At 50.5% G+C, this 14,035-nt stretch overlaps 2 protein-coding genes and 1 long non-coding RNA gene across 7 annotated transcripts in view; 1 reads left to right on the top strand and 2 right to left on the bottom strand.

Moving 5' to 3' along the window:
* CENPH (centromere protein H) overlaps positions 1 to 889 on the bottom strand; it is a 32,066-nt gene extending 31,177 nt beyond the window's left edge. For 4 of the 5 annotated variants that reach the window (XM_070056821.1, XM_008262306.4, XM_070056820.1 and 1 more), the window contains exon 1: positions 669 to 889. In XM_070056821.1, the coding sequence (XP_069912922.1) occupies positions 669 to 793 (125 nt within the window). In that variant the 5' untranslated portion in view covers positions 794 to 889. Of the gene's footprint in view, positions 1 to 226; positions 545 to 668 lie in introns of those variants that run through there. The other variant, XM_008262307.4, reaches the window with a different exon arrangement.
* A 7-nt stretch (positions 890 to 896) lies between these two features.
* On the top strand, positions 897 to 3,452 carry LOC108177296 (uncharacterized). Its single transcript, XR_001794143.3, has 2 exons — positions 897 to 1,059; positions 3,005 to 3,452. It is a non-coding gene; the product is annotated as an uncharacterized lncRNA (long non-coding RNA).
* Positions 3,453 to 5,209: 1,757 nt separating this feature from the next.
* Positions 5,210 to 12,428, bottom strand: CCNB1 (cyclin B1). Its single transcript, XM_051853432.2, has 9 exons — positions 12,264 to 12,428; positions 11,690 to 11,860; positions 11,445 to 11,597; positions 10,384 to 10,566; positions 7,523 to 7,681; positions 7,075 to 7,311; positions 6,046 to 6,186; positions 5,535 to 5,645; positions 5,210 to 5,429 (listed from the first exon to the last, which is right to left on the bottom strand). The coding sequence occupies exons 1-9, from the start codon at positions 12,282 to 12,284 to the stop codon at positions 5,322 to 5,324; spliced, it is 1,284 nt and encodes a 427-aa protein (XP_051709392.2). The 5' UTR covers positions 12,285 to 12,428; the 3' UTR covers positions 5,210 to 5,321.
* Positions 12,429 to 14,035: the final 1,607 nt, after the last annotated feature.

The following is a 14,035-nucleotide window of genomic DNA, read 5'->3' as shown; positions in this document are numbered from 1 at the left end:
AAACGGCTACCGAGAGAAAAAATGTTAACCAAAGTGATGAAACCTGAGAAGAACACAACTAGTTATAAACACAGATGGCGACCTTCTCAGGCAAGGCCGAAAATTAACAAAAAAAATTAATCTTGGATAGAGGACTCATTTGCAAAGGTTTCTTAGTTCTATTCCACTTGATCAAAAATCATACTTCAAAGTTGAAAAACTGTGGGTAGGGTGGTAGATAACTTACATTTACCAAACATTTGCATAGAATTTTGTTAAGTCCGAAACTGCTTGGTGACTCAACACCTATTTAGGAAGCAGTAGACAAATCCCTAAAAGTCTATGCTAAGTTACTTATGTTTTAAACTTTCCAAGGAGAATAGCAATTCTCTAAGCTGCACGCTACAAGAATAACCGCTGCACAAGATCTTACATCCTAAAAATTCAAATATTTTACAGTAGGAAGGGATTTTTAAAGTAAGCCTGCGAGATTTATTAGCCAAGGCCTTTCAAAGTAAAAACCAAGCTACAAAGTGAGCGATGCAGCCACGCAGCCGCCAAGCGCGCGAGCGCCCGCCGGACCCTGGCCGTTAGGCCCGAGGCGCGAGCGCCCGCCGGACCCTGGCCGTTAGGGCCGAGGCGCGAGCGCCCGCCGGACCCTCAGGCCGCCGCCGCCGCCGGGGATCCACCTGAGCAGCAGGGTCACGCGGTCCTCGCTGCGGCCACCGGCGACCTGCGGCAGCCCGCCCGCGCCGCCTTCCCCTCCCGAGTCGGCGGGCTCGGCGGCCGCCCGCTTCTCGGGCTGCGACTCCATGGCCAGAGGCAGCCAAGGCGCAGACAGCCCTCACGGCCTTCGAAAGCCGCTTTTCCCGCCACGAAATGGACGCCGCGTCCCCGCCCCTTCCGCCCCAGGCCACGCCCCTTCCGCCCCGGTCTCCGGTTGCCCTGGTTACCGCTCGCTCCGTGCGTCTCCTGGTTCCGCTGACAGAAATCGCTAACGGAGCGCTGAGGGAGCGTTCCACGGACTGCCGCGCGGAGCTGGGAGCCGCGGCGAGCGCGGGGACTTGGAAAACGCGGAAGGTGAACCTTGGGAGGTTGTGGCGGCTGTGGTGTGCGGTGTGAGAGTCGCAGCCCACGCCTGCGGAGAGGCGGGTGGCTCCGCGTGAGGGCCGTCTGCGGCCGAGTCGAGCCCTGCCGGGTCCTGGCGCCCCCCGTGCCGGCTCCGCGGCTGGCCGGGGTGACTGCTGCCTCAGCGGGCCGTGCCGGGGGCGGGGGCGGACGCAGTAAGCGCTGGGCCCGGCGGGTTTGTGCTGTGGCCGTCACGCGAGGGACGCGGTTCTTGCCGCACCCGCGCTGCAGCTCAAACCTCTTTGAGTAAGAGGGGCTGGGCTTTTTTTTTTTGAAAGGCAGAGTTAGAGAGAGAGGGAGTGGGGGAGAAAGGGGAGAGGTCTTCCATGCACTGGTTCACTCCCCGAATGGCCTCATCCGGGCCTCCACGTGGGTGCAAGCGCCCAAGCGCTTGGCCGTCCTCGCTTCTTTCCCAGCGCGTTAGCAGGGAGCTGGTTGGAAGCGGGGCGGCCGGGACTCGACCAGCACCCTTCCGGGATGCAGTGCTGCAGGACGTGGCTTAACCGGCTACCGACAACCCGGCCCTCGGAATCCTGCACCACTCTACCCGCACCCCCCCGCAGTTACACGGGGCTTTCCTCTCCCCCGCTCCATTACCAAAGTAACACAACGGCTAAGTTCAGAAGGCACAGGAGCATGGGAACTAAGACGTCAGGAAACCCACCCTTTGAAGCAGCTGGCTGCCCATCAGATGTCCACTGGCCAACTTGGACAAAAGTAAGGCAGAGTTCTCCAACCTGTGCATGCACCAAATTATAGGGATTAACAGATTTCCGAGTGTGTTCTGTCAATCTAAAAACACCCAAATATCATGTGCTAAAATTGTCGATGGAATTCCATAGTCCACATGTTAAAAATTCAACACAGGAAGCCGGCGCCGTGGCTCAATAGGCTAATCCTCCACCTTGCGGCGCCGGCACACCGGGTTCTAGTCCCGGTTGGGGCACCGGATTCTGTCCCGGTTGCCCCTCTTCCAGGCCAGCTCTCTGCTATGGCCAGGGAGTGCAGTGGAGGATGGCCCAGGTGCTTGGGCCCTGCACCCCATGGGAGACCAGGAAAAAGCACCTGGATCCTGGCTCCTGCCATCGGATCAGCGCGGTGCGCCGGCTGCAGCGGCGGCCATTGGAGGGTGATCCAACGGCAAAGGAAGACCTTTCTCTCTGTCTCTCTCTCTCACTGTCCACTCTGCCTGTCAAAAAAAAAAAAAAAAAATTCAACACAGGAAAGCATTAAGATCACTTTTTAAAGATTAATATATTTCTAATTGGGGATACAATGTCAGCCCATCCCAAGCTAGTACTTAATGTATAGTCAAACTCCTATCTTCTGGCTACCAACATAATTTGAAAGTTTATACACTAAATTGTCAACGCCCTGAAGTGGTGGTCTTATCTTACCTGATAAACTGGTAAAACTATTTTGTGTAAATTTATTGTATTACAGGAGAAAATAAGTAGATCAGAGTAACAGATGGGCATTAGATAGTTCAATTCTGACAAGGAGGGTTTGACCCACATGATACTGGTATCAACAGGTATCCTGTAAGAATCCCCTCACACTGCATGCAAAAGTAGCCTACTTGAAGGATTATAGATCTACACAGGAAAAACTAGGATATAATTTTAGAAACTGTCCATGGCTTTGGGATGGAGTTGACCTGAAGTCCGAAAATCCAAAAGTAATTTACTGGAAAAACAGGGTTGAGGTGAAAACTTGAAATTTTTTCTGCAAAAGACAGCATAAACAAAGGGCAAATGACAAACTGGGAAAGCTTTCATATTGAGAAGTAGACAATTACATAATTTTCCATCAGAATTATTCAAACATGAAATGACATAGGGCCTCTTTTGCTAGTCTGAATCAGAGATTGAAGACTGATTAACATTTGTTCTAACAGGAGTGCAAAACCAGCATGTGATGACATGGAAAACCTCCTGGCTCTACCTGTCACAACTTAAAATTGACATTATTTTGGGAACCTAGCATAAACAAAAGCATGGTTTAAGATTGTATTAAAAAGTGTTATTGGGAGCTGGAGCTGTGGCATGGCAGGTGAAGTCACCACCTGCAGTGCCAGCATCCCATGTGGTTCGAGTCCTGGCTGCTGCACTTCTGATCCAGCTCTCTGCTAATGGCCTGGGAAGGCAGTAGAAGATGGCCCATCTTTGGGCCCCTGCACCCACGTGGAAGACGTGGAAGAAGCTCCTGGCTCCTGATCAGCCCAGCTCTGGCCGTTGCGGCCAGCTGGGGAGTGAACTGGCGGATGAAGGACCTTTCTCCCTGCCTCTCCTTCTTTCTCTGTGTAACTCTTTCAAATAAATGAAATAAATCTTAAAAAAAAAAAATAATAACTGTAGGAGTAAAAGGGAAAGCTTCTGAATGTCACAGGTGAATGGCTGAGTATCTTACACTATATACACACACCATATAATGTTATGCACAAATACAGGTAGGCCTGTAATGTTGAGAGGAATTGCTAGGTATATGGAATGAGCTGAATTTTTAAAGTCCCTATAACCATTTGCATGCATGTTTGTTTACTTAAGGCACAGAAGGATTCATCCAGAAGTGCTGATGTCCTTCATGTGGGTGGGACTGAGGAGGGAGAATAAAGGAGGGGCAAATAAATGTTCTAAAAAAGTACCTGTGCATGTTTTGAGCATCCTTTTTTTTTCTTTTTTGTTTTTTGACAGGCAGAGTGGATAGTGAGAGAGAGAGACAGAGAGAAAGGTCTTCCTTTTGCCGTTGGTTCACCCTCCAATGGCCACCGTGCTGATCTGAAGCCAGGAGCCAGGTGCTTTTCCTGGTCTCCCATGGGGTGCAGGGCCCAAGCACTTGGGCCATCCTCCACTGCACTCCCGGGCCACAGCAGAGGGCTGGCCTGGAAGAGGGGCAACCGGGACAGAATCCGGCGCCCTGACCGGGACTAGAACCCGGTGGGCCAGCGCCGCAGAGCATCCCTTTTTCTTAACCAATAAACAGACACAAAATGAGGGCTGAGTTTAGAATGTAAATAAAAGCTTTTGCTTGGCTGGCGCTGCAGCTCACTAGCCTAATCCTCCGCCTTGTGGTGCCGGCACACCGGATTCTAGTCCCGGTCAGGGCACCGGATTCTGTCCCGGTTGCCCCTCTTCCAGGCCAGCCCTCTGCTGTGGCCAGGGAGTGCAGTGGAGGATGGTCCAAGTACTTGGGCCCTGCACCCCATGGGAGACCAGGAAAAGCACCTGGCTCCTGCCTTTGGATCAGCGCGGTGCGCTGGCCGTGGCGGCCATTGGAGGGTGAACCAATGGCAAAGGAAGACCTTTCTCTGTCTCTCTCTCTCACTGTCCACTCTGCCTGTCAAAAAAAAAAAAAAAAAGTTTTTGCTTGTCAATGTGAGAAAATTTAACATGCTAGGGCTGTAATTCAAGAAATGGTCATGAATCATTTAGAATTATGGCAGAAGCAGCAGCAGCAGCAAAGAAACAGGCAAGAAGGCACCAGGCACGGGGTAGTAGACTTTCACTTTAAAACAGGGCAGAAAATTCTCCAGAATGATACCCCATGCAAGTTTTAGAAACCTTTACTGCCTCAGGAACTCATGTTAATAAAGTAAAAGCCAGGCACATAAAACAAGAACCAAGTATATAAACATTCAGATGGGGGCTTGCGCTGTGGTGCAGCAGGTTAAAGCCCTGGCCTTAAGCACCACCTCCCACATGGGCACCAGTTCAAGTCCTGGCTGCTCCTCTTCCAATCCAGCTCTCTGCTGTGGCCTGGGAGAGCAGTGGAAGATGGCCCAAGTCTTTGGGCCCCTGCACCCACGTGGGAGATTTGGAATAGGCTCCTGGCTGTGGATTGGTGCAGCTCTGGCCGTTGTGGCCCTCTGGGGAGTGAACCAGCAGATGAAGACCTCTCTGCTGCCTCTCCTTCTATCTCCGTGTAACTCTTTCAAATAAATAAATAAATCTTTAAAAAAATAAAAATAAAACATACAGATGACTATTATATACATTATTTAGATCCCCAGGTAAATCAAAACAAATTTAAAAATTACTTCCCATCACACCTTTTAGGTTACCCTGAAGTAGGAAGTAACCACATTCAAATGAGTTCAGCCATAAAAAGTAAAAAGGGTTACAACCTTTATTAAAAGTAAATGTAGTATAATATGTACAGGGGCACATGGTGCCAATTTTATTTGCAGATACAGTATTCCAACTCAAGTTTATAAGTTACACCTTGGCCACAGCCTTGGCTAAGTCTTGAACCAGTGCAGAATTCAGCTGGGCTAGAGTGCTGATCTTAGCATGCTTAGATGTGGCATACTTGTTCTTGATGGTCTGGAAAAGCAAACCACAAGGCATTAAAAATACAAACTCTGTAAAAATAAGTTATGCATTTACATCGTTTTCCCTGGCATCTTGCAACGCCACCGACTGACTCACCATGTGCTTTGTAAGCCCACGATTCACCATCACTATATTCTTAGCCAGGTGCTGCATGACAGGAAGGAGAGCTTCCTCGGTGTATGACAGGTAATGCTGTAGGGTTGGCGTCTGCGACAACGACAAATATGTGTCAAAAAGTGCTCAACAAGAAGATGTGCATAAAATCTCAAGATACTAAATGAATACTTATAATCGAAACTTTAGAATAAGCGTTAACACCTCTACCCCAGGTGCTTTTTTCTGTTCCTGGCTCAAACCTAATTACATTATTGTAACTGCCGACTTTTTTCTCCATCTGTAAGCAGTGACAGCTGTTCTACCTTTCTTAGAGGGGTATATAAATTCAAAATAAAAGCATGCTATGAAAAAGACATCACAAGATGGTCTTAGTCCTTCAGTCAGTTCCATATGTAAGAACTAATAGAATTGTTTCTTTATGACAAAGACTCTGTATTCAGTCAAACACCATTTGCAATTTAAAGCTTAGTAGTTCTGAGCTAATGCTTACCCATTCACCATTATCAAGAATTTTCAGTGCTAAGCAAAAGGCTCCTGCTGCAATCTGAGAAGGAGGAAAGTGCACCATGTCATAGTCCAGCATAGTCAGTTCCATCAGGTATTTGGCCAAAGTATGCTGCTCAACATCAACCTGGAACAAAGTCCATACATCACTTAGCTTCTCTCAGAGACTTTTTTTTTTTTTTGACAGGCAGAGTGGACAGAGAGAGAGAGACAGAGAGAAAGGTCTTCCTTTGCCGTTGGTTCACCCTCCAATGGCCGCCGCGGCCGGCGCGCTGCGGCCAGCGCACCGCGCTGATCCAAAGGCAGGAGCCAGGAGCCAGGTGCTTCTCCTGGTCTCCCATGGGGTGCAGGGCCCAAGCACTTGGGCCATCCTCCACTGCACTCCCGGCCACAGCAGAGAGCTGGACTGGAAGAGGGGCAACCGGGACAGAATCCGGTGCCCCAACCGGGACTAGAACCCGGTGTACCGGCGCCGCTAGGCAGAGGATTAGCCTAGTGAGCCGCGGCGCCGGCCTGAGACTTTTTTTTTGACAGGCAGAGTTAAGACAGTGAGAGAGACAAAGAGAAAGGTCTTCCTTTGCCATTGGTTTACCCCTCAAGTGGCAGCTACAGTGCGCACTGCACTGATCCCAAGCCAGGAGCCAGGTGCTTCTCCTGGTCTCCCATGCGGGTGCAGGGCCCAAGCACTTGGGCCATCCTCCACTGCACTCCCTGGCCACAGCAGAGAGCTGGCCTGGAAGAGGAGCAACCGGGACAGAATCCGATGCCCCAACCAGGACTAGAACCCGGGATGCCCGCGCCGCAAGGTGGAGGATTAGCCAAGTGAGCCACAGCGCCAGCCCAGAGACTTTAATGTTGACAAAAACCTGCATGCCCATATCTGTAACTACAAAATGCAATTGCCCATGAAGGTCTTACTATTAATTAACATACAACCTGACTGAAACAATTATTCTTTCCTTGTGCGGCTTGTTACTTAAATACAGGTGTAGCAGTGTTCTCTCGTTATCTGTACCTCTCCGATCTTAGATGCTCTCCGAAGGAAGTGTAAGGGGAGAGGGCGACCCAGGCCAAAGTTTAAAACTCTGAGAATCTTCATTTCCATCTGTCTGATTTGGTGCTTAGTGTAGGTGTTGTTAGTCACAAAAGCAAAGTCACCAATTTCTGGAGGGTACATTTCTTCATATTTGCTTGCAATAAACATGGCAGTGACACCAACCAGCTGCAGCATCTTCTTGGGCACACAATTGTCCTGCAATGGGAATTGCAACTGCTGAGTAGGTAATGTGTTTGAAAAGCAGACACAAGAGCTGTGAAGCAGAGGTGGGCAAAGACATACACTCATAGGGTGTCTCAATTATGACACCCTATGCCCCATGACAAATTTTAGCTGAAAAAGTCAGTTTCTTATGACTCTGCTAAGACCCTGAAGGGAGAACCCTCAATTAATGACTTATGCGCACCTGCATGAACCGATCAATTATGGAAACAGTCATGTACATGGTCTCCTGCAGCAGCCTGAACTTCATCTGAACCTGGACTAGCCAGTCGATTAGGATGGCCCTCATGTTTCCAGTGACTTCCCGACCCAGGAGGTATTTCGGTCTGACTGATTGCTCTTCCTGCAAAAGAAAATGCAGATTTACCCTCAAAAGCAAGACTCTCTGTGATACTTATATTTCAGAAAGAACCGTTAGTTACCACACAAAATTGCTCTGGGGGCATTTAGAACCCAAGTTTTCTTCTTTTTCTAAAGATGTATTTGAAAGAGTTAGAGAGAGAGGGAGAGACAGATTTTCCATCCATTGGTCATTCCTAAAATAGCCACAACAGCTTGAGGACCCAAGCCAGGAACTTCCATCCAGGTCTCCCAAATGGGTGGCAGGAGCCCAACACTTAGGCCACCTTCTGCTCCTTTCCCAGGTGCACTAACAAGGAGCTGGATCAGAAGTAGAGCAGCAGGGACTGGAACTGGGGCTCAAGGGGGATGCCAACATTGCAGGCAGTAGCTTAACCTGCTATACACAATGCTGGCCCCCCACTTTTATTTTTTAATAGAAAGCTTTTGTTTAATAAACATAAATTTCAAAAGTACAACTTTTGGATTATAGTGGCTCTTCCCCTCATATCACTCCCAAACTGTCCAATGTCCTACTCCCTCTCACATCCCATTCTTCATTAAGATTCATTTTAATTATCTTTATATACAGAAGATCAACTCTATAATGAGTAAAGATTTCAACAGTTTGCACCCACAGACACACAAAGTAAAAAGTACTATCTGTAGTTTTTGTTTTGTTTTTAATTTTTACAGGGAGTTAGACAGTGAGAGAGAGAGAGAGAGAGAGAAAGGTCTTCCTTCCGTTGGTTCACCCTCCAAATGGCCGCTACGGCCAGCGCGCTGTGCCGTTCCGAAGCCAGGAGCCAGGTGCTTCCTCCTGGTCTCCCATGCAGGTACAGGGCCCAAGCACTTGGGCCATCCTCCACTGCATTCCCGGGGCCACAGCAGAGAGCTGGCCTGGAAGAGGAGCAACCGGGACAGAATCCAGTGTCCCAACCGGGACTAGAACCCGGGGTGCTGGTGCCGCAGGTGGAGGATTAGCCAAGTGAGCCACAGCGCCGGCCTGAAGATTAGTTTTACCATTAATTCTGATAGTACAACACATTAAGGACAGAGGTCTTATATGAGGAGCAAGTATACAGTGACTCCCATTGTTGATATAACAACTGACACTTTCATGACGTCAATAATCACCCAAGGTTCTTGTCATGAGCTGCCAAGGCTATGGAAGCCTCTTGAGTTCACAACCTCCGACCTTATTTAGACAAGGTCATAATCAACGTGGAAGTTCTCAGTACACATGTATTGTTTTTAAAGCTTCCCCCTCTGTCCCTCATCTTCTAGTCATCGCAGAGAAGCTGTTTTGCCGCATTATCCTCTTTGCTTTCCTGTGTTTCTTGTACAAGTATATTCATTGCTGTGTGAGTGTATGCCCTTGTGCACATGCATAAACAAACACATCTAAATGTATATCCTTGTAGCCTGATTCCTTGTGTCAAGTAGAAAGAGGCAGAGATTTGTACTTACATTAGATATAATAAAGTCCCAGGAATTTAATTTCTAGGCATTTGGATGCACTCCAATTTTCTTCATGATTTTCACAAAAATTTCCATCTGCCTCTTTATCTTCTACTAACTTATCTGACTTTTCTTAAGCACAAATATTCAAAATAGAAGAAATTTAATTTTCTGTTCATTTTTTGTCTTAAAGTGATAGCCAGTCTTAGAGTAGCACCATTTTCTATTTTTTTGCCTGTCAATCTAAGGCATAAGCAGAAATGTTATGTGTTAAGTAGGCTTTGTGGGCTATCTGGAAATATAAGTATTATTTTTATCAGGAGTGACTAGAAATAGAAGGAAAGCAGATGATGAGGTGACTTACAGAATGGAATTAGATGTTGGGGACGATAAAAGGCACAAGTGCATCCGGATTTGAGCTGTGGTCTTTTATTTGATAGGAGAGGAGCCTCAGACATCTTCAAGGGAGAGCTGACACCTAGCATGGGCTGAAACTAGGGCAGGGGGTCCCAGGATGCTCCTGTTAAGCCCTGTTCTCTTCCTCTAGGCTCCGGCCTATAGCTCCTCTGCTTCCAATCCAGCTACCTGATAGTGTCTACCCTGTGAGGCAGTAGATGATGGCTCAAGTACTTGGGTCCCTGTCGCCCATGTGGGTGACACAGATTGAGTTCTTGGCTCCTGTAGTTAGCTTGGTCCATCCCTGGCTGTTGTGGGCATCAGCGAGTGAACCAGCAGATCTGTCCCTATCTTTCAGATGAAATGAAAATAAATATAGAAACAAAGATGGGGCCGGTGCTGTGGCGCATTGGGTTAACGCCCTGGCCTTAAGTGCCGGCATCCCATATGGGCACCGGTTCTAGTTCCGGCTGCTCCTCTTCCAATCCAGCTCTCTGCTATGGCCTGGGAAAGCAGCAGACGGCCCAAGCCCTTGGGCCCCTGCACCCACGTGGGAGACCCGGAGGAAGCTCCTGGCTCCTGGCTTCAGATCAGCACAGCTCCAGCCGTTGCGGCCATCTGGGGTGAACCAGCGGACGGAAGATCTCTCCCTGTCTCTACCTCTCTCTGTAACTTTCAAATAAATAAAATCTTTCTTATTTGTAAGCTTTCAAATAAATAAATCTTAAAAAAAATAGAAACAAAGAAATACTGCCTATATCCTGCTTGAATTACTATGGACTGTTGATAGAAAAACATCTTTAATAAAGCTAGCTGTTGTTTGGGAAAAAACAGTCCAGCAATACTGACCTCAAGCTGTCGCAGGTATGCATAGATATCCTTCACATACTCGCTACAAAGGTTTGGATCAGCCCCATCCTCTGCGTCCACATCACTCACTGCAAGAATCACGTCCGAGAACGCCTGACACAGATACTCCTCTGCAGGCGCACATGCGGACGTCTCCATCGGGCTTGGGGAGGGAGTATCAACCTGGAACAGAGACATGTCTTAAGCAACAGCAAAGAGGAGCACATGCCACGACTGGGAATGGAGATCAGACAACTGACGTATAATTCAGTTCCTTAATGGAAAAGTATCTTTCCAGATGTATTATATTTTTTAGGAAGTGATATCAAAAGTGAAACATCAACTTAGACTTAGCCAAGTTAAAGTCAGCAGAACATAAACACTAACAGGTGAAAGAGAAGCAAATAAATCGCGTCCTAGACTTTCCTCCAAAGGAAACGGTTAGGTAATGAACCTAACCGTTATATCACCATTATACGACACCTATGTATGTGAACCTACCACCATCATATGAAATCAATCCAAATAAAAGACATTGGTTTTGTATTGCTAAAAAACATGGACTGCTTCTCACTACTCAGAATACAAGTTCTGTCCTGACTACCAGAAATTAACTGATTTTCATTACTAGTTACCATTTCCTTCTAGCCATCTTTACCCCATTGTTCAAACACTTTCCAAGCGCATTTTTCAAGTCAGACTCTGTACTAAGCGTTGACTTAATGGCATCCCCAAAGGGCTTTGAGTTTAGTATAGACAAATAAGGTGACCGAGTCCAGGAACAGGAGTGGGGGTGGGGGAGGACAGGAAAAACTTCAGGAGCTGATGCTTGAGCTGTTTCGAGGGATGAAGGCAAAGGACGCCTGGACCGAGACTGGACATGTAGACGGCGGGCGTTTCCTGTGAAGACTGTGTGCATGTAAAGGCCGTGTGAGTCCGTGCCTGCCTGGTGCTCCGCACAGCCTGCTTCCTGGGACGCACTCACTACTTGCTACTGTCACTGTTTATTCAAATGCTATCCCAAGCAATCAACAGCCTCTAAACGGGTAGAATGCATTTACCAGAATCGGCTCAGGCGAGAGTTTTTCTTCTTTAACAGGCTCAGCTTCGGGCTCGGGCTCCGGCTCCGGCTCAGATGCCGGTACAGTCACCGTTTCCAAAGGTTTAGGGAGTTTTTTAGCAGGGATTTTCCCAGTAGGTAGAGTTTTGGCTTCCTGCAGACGAGAGAGAGAACGGATGCCCCTGCGCAGGCCAGGGCTGGGGGTGAGGGGTGGGGGGTGGGGGCGGGAGGCGGAGGGGCGGCTACCTTCTTCAGAGGCACTTTGGCCTGGAGCTGCTCGCTGACTTTGTTACCAATGTCTCCCAGGGCCGTTCTGGGCCTCAGCCCGGGCTTGCAGGCTGCAGCGGTGGCCACAGGCACACGCTTGGCGCCTGCCATGGTCATCTTCCCCTTGTTTTCCACGTTAATTTTCGTGTTCTGAAAGAGGCAAGTCAACCGCGGGATAATGAAGGTGGGCCACAAGAGAGGCGGCTCTTCGCAGGGCGGGGCACTGGGCACGGGTTCGAGCGGGGAACAAGGGCTCCAGGGTCCGGCCCACGGCCCCAGCAAGTCCGCTTCCTCCCAGAACCCCCTCGTTCGCCAACCCAGGGGCTTCCAATGAAGTGCCGGCCAGCCCCAAGACATCCGAATTTACATCTGAAAGGAAACCGAAAGGCCCCGCTCCGGGCTCCCCAGGGCCCTCTCTCCAGCCCCAAACCTCCCGGACCTCCGCGGCCCCCTGCCTCCCTCTGGGCCGGCCCCGGGCTCCCCACCACTCCCGGGGCGCCGGCCCGGCCCGCGCCAGGGCCCCCTGACGCCGAGCAGGCAAGCCGCCACTCACCCTGGTGACGCGGAGCGCCATGGCTTCCTCCTCGACAGGCGGCGGGCGGCGGGCACACGCAGCACACCGGAGGCCCCGACCCGTCGCGGACCAGAAGCCTCCACAAGCCAACAGCCGGCCGTTCCTGCGCAGCACGCCGGGAGGCGCCGGCCCCTGCTCAGGTTTAAACCCCGCTCCGCTCCTCCTCATTGGCCGGTTCGCGGCACTCGCTCCCTCCGCATTGGCGGGCGCCGGGGCCGGGAGAATGCGTTTCCAGGGCGACCGCGCGAGGACGTTCGAGAGGGGGCGGGCGCAGAGCGCGGCCGCGGCGGGCCCCTCCCGGCTCCCACGTGACCGGGCTGCGGCCCGCGGGCGCCCGGGGCAGCGGGGCAGCGGGGCAGCGGGGCGGGAGGGCGCGGCTGGGCTGCCGGAGCGGAGCCGCGGAGCCTTGGCCTTGAGCTGCGACGGGGGTCGGGGGAGGGCGGTGCGCGGTGCCCGCAGCGGGTGAAGCAGCTCCGGCTGCAGTCCAGCGTGGCGGTGCACGCGGTCTGCCTCCACGGTGGCAGCGGGGATTCCTTCGGGCTAACCACAGGCTTTCATGGCCGTGCGTGCCCTGAGGTGACCATTGCAGCGGCCCTCGGGGGTGGACGGCGCTGAAGCCCGGGGACCCGGCGACTTTCGCCGCGCGGGGCCGGAACTCAGGGGTGTTTGGGTGACCGTGGTTTGCTTTTGCCTTTCTTTGTGGAGCTGTGATTTTTTTTCTTCCCACGACTTTGTCTCTCAAGAATGCCCGCCTCGGGGCTGATGGGTCCAGCTGGAGAGGCCACCGCCCATCTCGCCTGCTGCCCAGGCTGGGCCAGCCCCGGGCCTGGGCCCTGCCACCCATGCGGGACACCAGGATGGAGTTCCCATACGGTTTTCCTTCAGACATTTGTGGAATGACCAGCAGGTGGAAGATAACTGCTGCCTCTCCCTCTCTGTGTGTGTCACTCTGCCTTTCAAATAAGTAAAAAAATGTGAAGAATGTCAACTTGCCATATTGCTTCTGATTAGTTGGTTTTTGAAAGCTTGCGTGGTTTCCCAAAGCCAGTCGCTTTGCTTTTTATTTGGAAAAAATATCCTATCCAACAGCTGTAAACACCCAATTATAAGGAACATCCCTGCACCCTTTACCCAGATTTAACTGTCATTAACATTTTTTTAAGATTTATTTATTTTATTTGAAAGGCAGAATTACAGACAGAGGCAGAAGCAGAGAGAGAGAGAGAGGTCTTCCATCCGCTGGTTCACTCCCCAGATGACTGCAATGGCCGGAGCTGCACTGATCTGAACCAGGAGCCAGGGACTTGGGCCATCTTCCACTGCTTTTCCAGGCACATTAGCAGGGAACTGGATCAGAAGTAGAGCAGCCAGGACGCGAACTGGCACCCAGATGGGATGCTGGAACTGCAGGTAGCAAGTGCTGGCCCCTTTGTTAGACCTTATCCCATATGCTTTGTCATGTGATCGGCTTCTCTGTGGTGCCAAAGAAAACAAACAGGTCCTTTTTGCTTTCTACCTCCCCAACCACACAGGACCTCAGCACTTGGAAGGCAGGTAGACAAAACCACTGGGATCACACAAGACAGCTCTGTACTAGCCAGTAAGACCCCTGGCGTAGCAGAAAGCACCCATTCAGTGCGGTTGGATCATCATTCAATGTTAGGTCATCGTCATTCTTCTCTGCCCCCACAGGGTGCCTGCCATGGGGTCTTTGTCCGCCTTCTTGCCCTCAGAACCCTGGATTCTGTCCA

This window comes from Oryctolagus cuniculus, chromosome 14 (genome assembly GCF_964237555.1).
Source record: "Oryctolagus cuniculus chromosome 14, mOryCun1.1, whole genome shotgun sequence".
Lineage (NCBI taxonomy): Eukaryota > Metazoa > Chordata > Mammalia > Lagomorpha > Leporidae > Oryctolagus > Oryctolagus cuniculus.
This window is presented reverse-complemented; position numbering and strand designations above follow the sequence as displayed.

Coding starts and splice junctions, on each gene's coding strand:
- CCNB1 (XM_051853432.2), bottom strand. CDS start 12,284: ATGGCGCTCCGCGTCACCAGG. Junction 11,598..11,689: donor CCAAAGTGCCTCTGAAGAAG/GTAGCCGCCCCT, acceptor TCTCGTCTGCAG/GAAGCCAAAACTCTACCTAC. Junction 7,312..7,522: donor TAATTGATCGGTTCATGCAG/GTGCGCATAAGT, acceptor TTCCCATTGCAG/GACAATTGTGTGCCCAAGAA.